This window comes from Apteryx mantelli, chromosome 2 (assembly GCF_036417845.1).
Source record: "Apteryx mantelli isolate bAptMan1 chromosome 2, bAptMan1.hap1, whole genome shotgun sequence".
In the NCBI taxonomy this organism is placed as follows: Eukaryota; Metazoa; Chordata; class Aves; order Apterygiformes; family Apterygidae; genus Apteryx; species Apteryx mantelli.
In genome coordinates this window covers 40,791,169-40,804,758 of record NC_089979.1, presented here as the reverse complement: position 1 = coordinate 40,804,758, position 13,590 = coordinate 40,791,169, and the positions used below count along the sequence as shown (strand labels likewise).

The 13,590-nt window shown below is 35.7% G+C and overlaps 1 protein-coding gene across 1 annotated transcript in view; it reads right to left on the bottom strand.

Annotated features, from left to right (window-relative positions):
* Positions 1 to 13,590, bottom strand: part of C2H8orf34 (chromosome 2 C8orf34 homolog) — a 148,738-nt gene that overhangs the window by 34,617 nt on the left and 100,531 nt on the right. The window contains exon 8 of the mRNA XM_013942798.2: positions 10,245 to 10,380. Coding sequence (XP_013798252.2) covers positions 10,245 to 10,380 — 136 coding nt within the window. The remainder of the gene's footprint in view (positions 1 to 10,244; positions 10,381 to 13,590) is intronic.

The window sequence follows — 13,590 nt, the reverse complement described above, 5'->3', positions numbered from 1 at the left end:
GCTTCAAACCATTATCTCACAGGAGAAAAATTACAGTCTTTTTTGGTCTTTTCAGACTTAACACTCTTTCTTCCCCTGTGAACCATTTTTTCTAAAATTTGTAAAAGAACTATGTGTGTGTGTGTGCATGTATACGTTTAAGAGCTACATTAAGCTGTTATCCAGAGTCTCAAATTCTGACCAACAATCTTCCCCAAGCTCATGAGCTCCCTGCTATCCTTCCAGTACAGTTCACATCCAGAAACAACTGCTGTTGCTGATATACATCACAGTGTAGCACTAAACAGAAAGAATCTATGAACATTGCCATGAAGAATTAGCTTGCAAGGCACATATCAAAGAGGGCAAGGGAAAGAGGGAGGGAAAGGCTTGGGAAAACATTTGGCTTCTAAAGTTATGAGGGGGGGTTAAATGTGTTTTGTTTTGCACTATATAGGAACCGAAGAGAAAAAGAGGTATCTTGATGGTAAGTACAATTGAAAGATGGGATGAAATGGTTTTTACCCTCTATTAAATGGGAGACTCTATAACAATTTTCAGGACTAGGTAAAGACAAAGCAGTATTAATCTCATTTTCAAATATGGTCCTATCCATCTCATTATTGCAAACCAAGACTGGTACATTCAAAAGAAGTGAAAAGTCCTGTAAGTCTACTCTCCAGGATTCCTGAACAGCATTTTTTGAATGTTTAGAATCTTCTCCTCACCGTTCTATTTTTTTTACATGCAGCTTGAGATAAGAAAAAGTCAATTTAGCTTCAGTTGAACAATAGTTCTGAGAGAAGATGTTGTAGTGAGATGTTACTAATGCACAGCATCTTACACTGTATTTTTCCTTAATAACCAAAACCAGAAACTAATTCTCAGACACTGAAATTATAGCAGGGGTATCTTGGGGTGAATGTGGTGCAGTAAGTGCTACTTTTCTAAAAACAGTCCTATCAAAAGAACAATATATAAGTGTGTATGTATAAGATGCAATTGCATGTAAAACCAAATTTTATTTACACAGGCTACACATGTTTACAAGTACCACTGCCCATTTGCATAAGCATATTCTTGAATATAAAGTGCGCCTCTCACTCTGAAATTGATGCTATCTAAATTATATATTGATCCTTTAATAAAGATTGCACTCAGCAGCATTCTAATACCTACCTGTACAATACACACACATATTTAATTTTGTGAGTGCATATGTATATATAGAGTCATACATATGTGTACATACATACACATAAATATTCATCTTCCTTCGAACAGAGAGAGTTCTTCCATTTTTCTTGTGCCGATTGATAGTTGTTTATGTCAAAAACAACAATTCTACCCTATGTACAAAGACTTTAAGGAAATAATATAGCCGTTAAACCAAACTCAGTGGGAAATGCTTCATCTCTAAAAATATTATGTAACAAAAGGACACAGACACCTACTTTTCCTTTTTCAGAGAGATACATGCTTCATCTGGAAATACTGTTTTCTTGACAGTTTACTTAATTTTTGTAACAGAGAACGTTTTGATTATCACAGCATTTAATGAAACTTCTGAGAAGTCTGAAATTATTGCTTGTTGGGTTTACCTAGGAGGAAAATTTGGTAAAAAAACAGGAGGAAAAAAGTCTGTGCCTCTTGGGCTTTCTGGCTGAATACTTGATATAAATCTCCTGTCTTATATTGTTCCTTTCCCACAACAGAGTTAAGATTTTGAAAATAAAGAGACATTGGTCATTCTTTTAAAACAAATATTCATGGGGAGTTTGCCATTAAATTGATTAAGGTTTACGATTAAAAACGATAGTATCTGGTGCATTTTAGAGGTCAATCTTGGATCTATGAACTCACAAAAATAATCTGAAATTACAATAGCTATTGTCTATTTTGCATATAGTAAGATGTTCAAAGGAAACACTAGTCAGTGAAAAACTAGGCAATGTTTACAAAAGAGGAAAACTAGCATTGTTACACTGTCAATTTAGCAAATCAATCAACTAACTCTTCAAAATTCATTTATTTTCTTTGCCTGTGATGACCACTAGGACCTGTAAAAACTTCTGGGTTATTCTTTTTCTTCGGTGTGTTCCTATTCTTTGGAAAGTACTCAAATAAATGTAATTGCAAGTAGAACAAATAAGGTACCAAAGCGGCATACCACTCCAAAAAGGAAAGGAAAGGATAAAGTGGTTTATTTAATACTTAAGAAATCAAGAGAAGACAAGAAAGACACTGTTATGGTTATTTATGGATCAAAACTGGAAAAATTGATCACTGCTCAGACTCAACTCAGCCAAAAAACTAAGTTAAGATTTTTTGACTGAATTTTTTTTTTCTGCCAAAAGTAAGGCAAGCCAAAGAGCTTTTGCATGGAAAATATATTTACAGTGATTTAAAAAAAAAACACTAAAGATTTGCTTCCTAATGACACCTTTAGAAATCATCTCTTTTGTCACTGAATATGAAATAAAGAGCAGTCAAGGGGTTCAGATCCACATAATGAACATGTATACACAATGCCCTTCCTTTTCCTTTTTTTTTTTTTGAAAAAAAATTTTTTTGAAATTTTCTACCTTATAAAAAATTTTAAGTAGCAGAAGGAAAAATACATTTTTTTTCTCCACGGTTTTCCAAAGTGAAGGAAATTTTTAGACGTTATAGAGCACTAATATACAGACTTTCATTTGCTTGTTTGCCACTCCTTAAAGAAAAAGATGCAAATAAAACACTTTGAAAAAAACTGATTTGTCATTATTAATCGCTGGGTAATACATTCTTCCAAACCTTTCAATCTATAAAAAAACAACTATTCCTTTTTCTGTGAGTGCACACAAGTCTTTCACTTTTCTGAAATCCACTGCATTATTCCAACTTGCTTCACATTCTCTGCCTGATAGCTGCTATCCCTAAACTTAAAGCCATTGACTGTTTGGGAGATATAGGATAAGGTTTGTGAAGCTGGCACAAACAAACATGAAGAAAATTCAGCTCTTCGAAATAAGAAGTCCAAGAAAACTAAGAAACAAAAAAGAAACATAAAGGAAAAAAGAATGAAAAATAGTGACACAAGTCAATATTTTACTCCTAGTTCTATTTAGAAAAGATCATTTTATATTCCCAGCGATTGAGTCCTCTTCTATCTAATTCCATAATCTCTTGGTTTATGTTATCTCTGTAACTAAAGAAAAGAGTCTATTTTCTTTAAATGTACCTGAACCACCTTTAAATTAGGTTCTGCAAATACTATCACTGTACAGTTCTGAAAATTCATATGACAGCTAAGGAATTTTTAAACAAGCAGAAGTCTCCATTCCAGGTTTCTAGGTAGGTTTCCATTTTATCATCTCACCCATACTGTTACATATGTTTGATCCAGGATAAGTGGAAAACTGTTCATGAACTTTTAATGTCTTTTAGCCCTGTACAGGTTTTCAAGAGACTGCTCCCTTTGGAGTTTGCTGAAAGGGGAAGAGAGGGATTAATAGGGATGACTTGGTCTAATTTGGCAAAGCATAAACCTAGACCACCTGTTAAAACACACACCAGTAGCAAGGCTCTGCATCCTCCCTTCTTCCAGGATGTATGGCGTCAATACAGGATGCCAGAGGCTGCCCCTCTTCTTCAGCCCACCTGATCAGACTCTGTCCCAATGCTGCATGGTGCAGCACCCATTCCCTGACAGTTTCCCATCCCCAGCTGCATAATCAGTTTGGATTACATACATGAACAAGACGGGAGAACCCATTTCAAAAGACGAGTCAGCCATCCTGACAGCTTCTGCACAGGGAACATGATGACAATGAGGACAGACATAAACAATAAGGATAGAGTCTGATGCACGGCTCCTATTAAGGAAGCCCAGTTTTCTCTTACTTCCTTTGAGGAAACCTTCCAGGAGTCCAGCATCTTTAACTGCTTTTTAAATGTAGTCTTTTGTTAGTATTTATGTTTGTTCTTCCTCACAGAGATAAGTGCTTTCATTAATTTCTCTCTTTGTTGCCTGGAGTTTCTGTACTGTTGTCTGTGGACAGCACATACAGTAGCATGGCTTGTTGAACAGCAGTCTCTTCTCTAATTACAGTCATCAGCTTTTCTGCTTTTGATAGTTACATAAGATCCACTTGTCAAGCTTCAGACACTATTGTCTGCATAGCTCATTATCAAATTTTCCACCAAATGGCTTCTTAATGACCTCAAGTCTCATTAGTATCCTTATGGCTTTGGGATAGTCAGATAAAGCATCTCCATACAAATTTTTCCTCTGTAAGAACCTGAAATGCTGAAGTTAGATTAACACCAGAGAATTCCCTGACCAAACGATTTGTTTCTGTTCTTTTCTAAAGAGATGTATCATGGTCATTTCAGACAACATGTCTATTCTCTCAACAGTTATTTTGCAATTATGACAAGTTTGTAGAAATTAATGTCTTTGGCTGATGTAATTGCACAGAACTTTTAGTTAAGTTTCCCAACAACTTTCCTCTAGCTGATCCCTTTAATTCTCTTCTCTCCTTCCCCACACTTCCATGGTCCCCATGACTGTCACGAAGATTTACTTAAAGGCTGGCTGTGTATTTCAAAGCATCCACATACAGTTCTTAATCACATAGTATTACTAAGTTTATTTGACTATGTTCCAAGTACGCATGGAAGTGGTGGAGACTCTATCATGGAAAACACAAGTTATTAAATATTGCAAAAATCTAGATGATCAAAGTTAACCAGCCTTGGTAAATAAGCAAGTTAACTTGAAGACTGGTGGGAGGAGATACCACCTAAAAGGAGTCAAAGATACACTTACAGATAGATGACAAGTACATTCATTCTTAGATAAAATAAAGAAGATGACACAGGAAAGGGCAACTGACATGAGAATTCTTGAGGATTTTTTCCTAAATTTTCCTAAGAGCATGTGTAAATGGTAGCATGTACAGAACATTTAATTTATTCTGCATTAGCAACTCAAGTACACAAGTTACTAACCTTTAGCTGTATTTCACATCCCAACAGTTTCTGTCAGAAAAGCCACCTTTACCATCTTAATGTATCTGTATTTTGTTTGTTTATACCTATACATTTGATTTCTCTAATATGTTAAAAAGCTTTAGGACATTGTGCTTTTGCTCTAGCTAATCTTAGAGCATAGTATTAATCAAATACAGTGCATCTCAAACCTACATTTGTATGCAACTAGTGCTCCTTCCCAACATTCTTGTTCAGAAGCCTTCAAGCTTGTGGCACGGTATGTTTTCTATAATCCCATTTCCTTTTTAATCACATGCATCCCCTTTTTTGTATTCTATTGATGTTAAGAAGAATGAATGCAGCCCTTGCACTACTAAAAACAAAAAGCTTCTTACTTCCAGGAATGCATTGGCAAGAATCCACAAGAACAAGATTTAACTTTTGAGCATGGCAGTGGACATACAAGGCTAATGGGTGGCCCTTCAAAAAAAAAGGCTTTAAATTCATTCAAATGGCAATAATACATTAATTTTATCTTATAACTGACAAAACTCTTGCAAAACTCTCAATGCACAAGTCACAAAATGGGAAAAAATATGACAGTGTTGTCTGGTTTTACATACTGTCATTTGGACCTTTATTTAACCCATATGAGCTTTGCTTGTGTGTGAGGGTGTCTTATGACTCATCAACCAAACCTGAAATTCATTTGCTTTGCCTGTATGTGAGAAAGGATTCACAAAACCATGCTACAGAATCAGTTAGTCTGTTCTCCAAATCAGTCAGGATAGTTATGCCCTTAGATGAAAATGGAATTTTTGTTGCAAATATTTTACTCAAAAGATATATAAATCCAGCTTTGTTGCACTAATATTGTCTTTGCTAATTTTCCTGACTAAATTGTAAAAAGTAAACCTTCCAGATACAGTTATTTGTATAGCCCCTTTTTTTCTGTAATCTATGAACCTTGTTTTGTTCCACCTTGTGAATGATGTCACCCTTTTATTTAGATGACTTAATATGCTGCTTAACTTGCACTGTAGTCCAAGAGTAGCTATGGGAATAACATTGTTCTATAGCTACTTTCCCATTTGAAAAACCTCTTAAAGCTGTTATCCATCTGCATTTCACTCACCGTGTGTGAAACATCTATACAGAAAACAGTAAGCTCTCTGTTTCTTACAGCTATATTCCAGTCAACAACCTCTTTATACTCCAGGAGAATTAATCACTCCTTTTATTTCTCTTTCTCTGTCTCCATTTTTTTTTTTTAATCATAAGCTGTACAAAACAGTTTGGTGTGATAGCTTGAAAGAATCCTACCTCTTTATCTCCTAAATGTCTGGGTGGAGAACTTTACCTTTTATTAAAATTACTGACCTGGGCTCTGATGATTCTAACTATTATTTGAAGAGGACTGATGAAATTATCAGCATTCAAAGTCAGATACCAGTTTCTAAAAAACTTAAAAGTTTTTTCATGCTAGTTCAAATTATGTCCATTGTTAGTCTCATTTCTTACAATTCCTGAAAAAGCTCTTTCTTTTGTATGAGAAATTTAGGGCAAGGGAGAATGTTCTGCCAAATACAGTGCCACAACAGCATTGCAATTTTCCCCCACAATATAAGCTGGATTTTATTGGAAATACAATAACTTTGTAACAAATTAGATTTAAAACTATAACTATATTCATTTCCATTTGGCATTCCCTTTGAAGATCTTCCTCTGACACTGTGTCAAACACTGCATCAGAAATAGCACAGGTGAGTTCAAAGGGAAGATGCATTACTGAGCAGAATAACAGTCTAGTGAAAATCACAGAAAACCAGCTACACAGAACATTTAGTACTAGCTTAAACTAAATGCCAGTTACTACGAAAGGAATAAAGCTGTACTGATGGAGAAAGAGGGAACCAGCAGCTGCTAATATTGTCCCCTTATCGTTAAATTCTGGGATTCGGGTCCTGATTTTCTCATGTATTTGAGCAGAATAAAGGGAGCTAAAAAGGAGCTAAATGAAATCAGATGATAAGTAATTCAGCAGAGGGGAAACAGTTCATCCAGACCACTATTCTCACAAATCAGTGTATCCTCATATTTAGCCCATCTGTAGGAAGCTATGGAAGAGATAAGACATACTGTTGCACCATACTCTACTCCAGGTGCTCACAGTGGACATACAGAATTAAACCAGTGCTCATCCCAGGCTAAAAAAACCTATACATAACCACAGACTAGTTCTTCCTATTTTTCAGATAATGAGGGAGCTATAATGATCTAAAAAAAATGAAATATACACATGATCAAACTTACACAGGATTTTAATGAAGAATTAGGGTGGAACTTTCATAAGACTATTTATCCTTTCCAAGTGAGATCAAAGAAATTGATGATTATATGAAAGACTAGTCAAAACTAGTAGTGGGGAATCCTTCAATCATCTAAATAAAACCCTCTCAGAAGGGCCCCACAATGTCCAAGAAAATGACCGCTGGAGGAGGTATCATTGGCTGGAAGTAATTTGGCTGGAGAGTAGAATCAGAGTGGAGCACTTAAAAAAAATATGTGTATAGTAAGGTGAAAGAACTATAGCATGCAATTCCAAGAGTAAAATTACATCTTTGTCTGAGCCAAGAAACACATTTCCTAACATTTGGAACCCCGCCAATCAAATTTCAGGTAAAAAGTCATATTCCCCCTACAGAGAGCCAAAATACCTGCAGTAAAAGTAACCTGATTTGACAAGCCATATTACCTACAGAACACCCACTGCCATCAATAGGTCCACTCATTTGCTTTATACAACCCCAAAAAAATAGAGCAAAGTTAAGAAGAAAGACACCTGTTAAATTCTACCTAAAAGTATGCACAACAGCAATTTATACTGACTTCTATTTCTTTCTAAATTGTATTAAAATCCACCTATGGTCAAATCCCATGGTATTTATATATGAACAGTACAGCACGCAAGTCTACAAACACTACTTAGAGATGACAATATGAGAAAATAAAAATATCATTTTTAAACCCAGCCAAAGTCCAATAATATAAACAAACCAATAAATATACTAATAGATTCTTTATTATGACCTCAAGATAAAAGCTAGGCTTTGTCATAATAATGAAAGAGATAAATGCAAACACTGAGGAACCTTCATAGATATGACCCAAATACTCAGGCTGTGGTTTCAAAATATGAAATTTCCATTGGCTATTACATTGAGTAACAGCATATTGAATTGCACTTGGAAAAAAATCTGTGAGCCCTTGGAGCCATTTGCTTCATGCAACTCTCTCTAGCCACTACTTCAGTTGCTGGGGGTAGAAGGCACTGGACAAATCCACTGTGGACATACAAAAAGACATAGCTAAGTGCACTAAGAACTGTATCTTGAAGTAAGAGGGGAAAGGCCTCCTCAAATAGAGCAAGAAGAATGAATGAAAGCTCCAGAAGAATCAATAAACTTTATCATCTTGAAGAAAGTTAGTTTCCTCATCACTGAGTATAACAGCAATTCCCACTTCGCTCTTTACGCTTCCCTTGTTATTGCTGAGATGGTACATTTTTGATTTCCTCAGAAGTTTAAAGAACCACGTAACACAGTCAAGTAGAGATCATCCAGTTCCTCACTAACTTCATTAAATAAAGTAAGGAATGAAATAAAGGTGTATATGTGAAACAAAGCACTACTTTGCATTCTCTGAGCATGAGAGTGAAGTGAGAAAAGGGGATTTTATGAGATCTTTCTCTCACAACTCATATTTTAAACTCCTGAGTCATGTAGAACAGCCAGTTAAAGAACAATAGTGATAGCCAAGGTTGCTAGGTTTGGCTCAAGATCTGAGCCATTTATTCCCTGGTGTGCAGGACTGAATGGATATATAGTAACTTGGTACCTGCTGTTAGTGGCTACTTTGGGGAACTTAGAATTTAATTAACTTTCAGAGTAATCCAAGCAACATTTTAGACCAGTTCAAAAAAAAAAAAAAAAAAGGCATGTAGAAAACTAAAAAATTCCTTTTCCTTACCTTACTACTTGTTAATCCATGGGCAATGAATGCGGGTTGAAAACAGGTTAACACTTTCATGTAGCTAGTTGTTTGGAAACATTTTACAACATAAGCAATTTGTTTCTTGTGAATGGGGTAGGATCCCATGACTAGTATGTTTGCTCTTTTCTTAAAGTATAAGGCCACACTGGCAGCAGCAAAAGTCCCTAGAATTATAAGGCAGCCTAGTCACTACTGCTCTTTCAGTACTGTGAACTGAAGTCTTCTGAGCCATCATAACCCAGCTAACGAGATGCTACTGCATGGGTGATTCATCATGCCTGTAGTTATGCTCCCAGAGCATTAGAAAGTGTTTTCAAGCCCCTCTTCCTACATAAGTGCCTTTTAAAAGTAGTAATTTTCAAGCAAAATGGAAAAAAAAATGTAGAGTGGCATATGGCCAAAATTTGACTTAATTTCACCACAGGTTGCTTTTTATTTACAAGCAGCTAATCCCCTCTCAAACTACACAATGGAGCAGCCATTGGCAAGGGCAGACAGATAAAATTGGCATGCCTCTGTATTGTTCTTTCTAATCTGTACCATTAACGGAAGGGTGAGAAGGCTAGTTTTGTCATTTAAACAGGCTTAAATCCTTTCTCCAAATGAGCTTTTGTCTACATAGAAGAATGCATCTAAGAAATTTAAGGGGGTTCTGTTAGTGTTGCATTCTCAAGTTGACTTGGCTACAGGAATACCACCCTGTATATTTGGCCCTCCTACTGTAAATGCAAGAATTATTTCCAGCTGCCAAAACCAAAAGGAGTTCAATCTCATTAAATTCTTTCTCAGAGGTGAAACAGGATGAGATTATGAAGTGCTAAGAAGCAACTATATGAAATCTTGAACTGCACCTGTGCAACTAAATCTCCATTTGTACAGGTGCTTTTTAAATTGGATTTGAACCTTTGAATTCCCTGATTCATCCCCTGAAAAGCCACAGAAGCGCAAATAACTAATGAAATTCAGAGACAGAAAGGCTTAAAATAGTTTCAAGCTGTGAAGTAAGGCCTCAGACTAGCTATATTCTTTGATTCATTGTCGATGAGACATATCAAGCATAAATACAAATTGCACAACCCAGTTGCCAAAGGTCAAAAGGTAGCCAGTAGCTAAGTAATTTTCATTTAGCACAGGAGAGGTCATCACCTGGCCCATAACTAAGCATAATGAATATCTGGAAACCTGGGGAAAATAATGTATTGGCTAGCATGATCTGTTTTCGCTTGGCTTTTTACCTGGCACATCTTGCGCAGATATTCAATGTGACCTTTGCTTGAGGCTCAGCAGGATGAGCGCTTCGAGTTTGATTGAATTTGCTCCCAGAAGACATCACACTTGTTACTCCTTCCATTCTTAGATCATCAAGATCCTCTGCAACAAGACAGAATGACTGGATGAATATAGTATTAAAATTTTTAGCAATAAAGGTACTTCCCCTGTAGAATCACTACGCAATGGAACAACTCAAAAATCTGGAAGAAAATATCTAGTTACTTGGATAATAATATAAAAAGGCATTTGAGGGGATTTTATTAGCATTAGTATCATTCTGAAACAAGGGGTTTCTTTAAAAATATTCAATACCATTTCCATTTCAAACTGTGTTGCCTAATTTTTCAAACTTTATTCCTCCAATTCATTTATAAAAAAACTTGCAAAATGTTTTGTCAAGAGATGCTGTCCAATAGTTTCCATTTGACACAGGGATTCACATCAAAGAGGACATTTCAATTTTGTGAGTGTATGCCCCTCCTCAGATGTTTTTTATTATCTATTCAGCTGGCAATAAAAAATATTGCTAAAACAAAAGTATTCTGCTAAACGTGGAAAATATGAAATGGATACCAATTTTATCATACTGAAGGAGACCATAATGTGCATACTCACCACACTGTTGTAATATCTGAGCAACTAATAATCATCACTGGATTTTACGCTACTGTAAAATCATTCCCATTTTGCATAAAGACAGCTGAAGCTCACAGAGAACTGGTTACTCAAGATGACACTGGCATAGTGTGGCTGAGCGAGGCTGTGGATCAAGTCTCCTGGTTTACAGTCAAAATATTCCTTACAGATAAACTGTTTATTTTTTACTAACACATACAAAATACGTATACCTAGTGTATCCATAAAGCACCATTCTCCACTGTTTATAATTTGTTTACATTCTAGCCGTTTGTGCTAATATATTCCAGACTAGGTGTTGCCTTTTGAGATGAAGTTTTTGTATTTGTCGCTATAGTTTAAAATATTTCATAAGCTGAAAAATTAACAAACAAAATACTGACCAGCTGCTATTGAATGAGCACAAACCATCCCATGCACTGATTGATGTATGTGGTTTATGATATACAGTACGTGATTAAAATGTATTTCAGAAAATGTGCACACATATTTTCATATATTTACAAAAGAAACTAGATGTTAAAGGACCTGAGTGGAAAAGGAAGCATATAAAAGCAGACTTTAGGTCCTGATATCAGAAAGGGAAAAGTCATGGAGAACTTTAAAATCAGAAGAGGCAATGCTGAATTGGAATTTAAAATACACAAGGATATATCCATATAGATACGTGGTGGAGTACCAGGTTCCTCCTCATACACAAAAGAACAAGGTACACCCCACTGAATCACTGCTTGGAATGCTGCTGGTTTGCCTCAACAGTTCACAGACATTACTCATACCACTGTGCTTCAAAGTACGGGCAGTATGGTCAGACTGACAGGATGACGACATGTCAACTACACTCTTTTGAGGAGACAGCCATTTTAATAAGCAACATCTATCCAATGTAGTGCTCAAGAAAGAACAGGAACAACAACCTTAAATGCATTTTTAAAGAATAAAGCCTTCAGATTTTCTTACCTCTTTCATTTTTCTGTCTAAGAATAACCCCCCTCCCCCTCCCAAAATTCCTTGTCTTGGTGACATAAACTGACATAGTTTCACTGAAGTCTCTGGCATCAATTTACACCATTTCCAGACCTTTTCCTTTAAATTTTATCTATTATTGATATTGCTGATGCAAACTAATTCAAATGACTTGAAAGTCTACATGATAAAGAATTATGAAATCAACCATCTATGAATAATTTCATAAAAGGTACTACATATTTGGAACAGATTATGCCTTAAAACAAATAGCGTTTAATTGTGGTTTAAAGAGGTGTGAAAAGTTACATATTTTTGAACAGCTGTAAATCACTGGATGGATTAGGGTTTAAATGAACTGGAAGCATACGTCTCAGTTTCCCCCTGCCCTGCCAACAGCTGTTATTTCTTTAAATGAGGTTTCCAACGATTCTCTGCTTGATTAACTTTTGGCTCTCTTGATGACTAAGACTGTTTCAATAGAGCGATAACATAAGCTGCCCTCCATCATACCTTTTATATTTGACTCTGAATGTCAAAGACATACCTTTTTCCTTTTTTAGTCAACTACTAACATTTTCTTCTCAAGAGGAAATGAAGTGAAACTTTGAATGCACAAAAAACATGGATTTCAGAGGTGTCTGTAGTTGTATCTAACAGACAAGTATGCAGAATACTATGAAGGATTGATTTATTGTCACAAACTGTTAATCCAGTAGCAGAAATGTGCATGCTAAAGTCCAGATTGTTTTAAAAACACATCATATATAATTCTTAATTTTTCTCAAGGAATTCTCATTGATTTAATTCAGCATTGGGCATAATCTCACTTCAGCAAGCTCTACAAAACAGCTGTCAATATTCTAACTATACAGAGAAGTATAATTCCATGTACCAAATCCTGAAGAATAACTGCAGTTTTTAACTTAACTTTGATTACAGTACTTCTACCTTAGTATTGAATGTTTTCAGTTTCTTCTGGGTGCCTCAGATTTACAATGTGAATACCACACTTTCTTTTCACTAGAGCAACTGGGCTTTGAGAAGTTGCCCAATTCCCAATAGCTACAACTGTAGGTGGGAATTTTTGAGTTGCAGACAAGTTTACATGCCATCTGGCAGTCTTCCTGATTGATCACATTCATTATTAAAGTCCCATAATTCAACAAAACAATAAATCTTACAGTAATTTCAGTACTCAACAGTATCAAAAAAGATTGTTCAACAGTTGATGGACATTTTGCAGAACAATACCTGTCCCTAAACAAGGATGTTATTAAAATGAATACAAACAATGAGTGTAATAATGCCTTTTAAGAATAAAAAATAGGTTCCCAAAGGTTCAAATGTTTCTATGTAACATTGAAGAGCATCAGTCTTAGCGAAAAAGGATTGCACTGGGAAGTCAATTCAGTGATAGGGCCTGGAACGCTGAATCTTTTCTTTCTTTGTACTCTTTGCTACACCAACTAGTGATGATGCAGCTGAGTGGTTCAGCGACATTATTGAGCAGCAAAGCATGGAAAAGAGAGAAAGAAAAGCCAACTTGATGACTGCTTCTATGATGGAGGAAAGGAACACTGTGAAACTTCTCATATCCTTACAAAATTGTTACCTATCTTTGTACAAAGGCTGGACGTTCCAGTAAGCAAAACTCAGTATCACTAAACGTAGGTAAACTTGCTATTTTAATGCAGGACTGTGCAC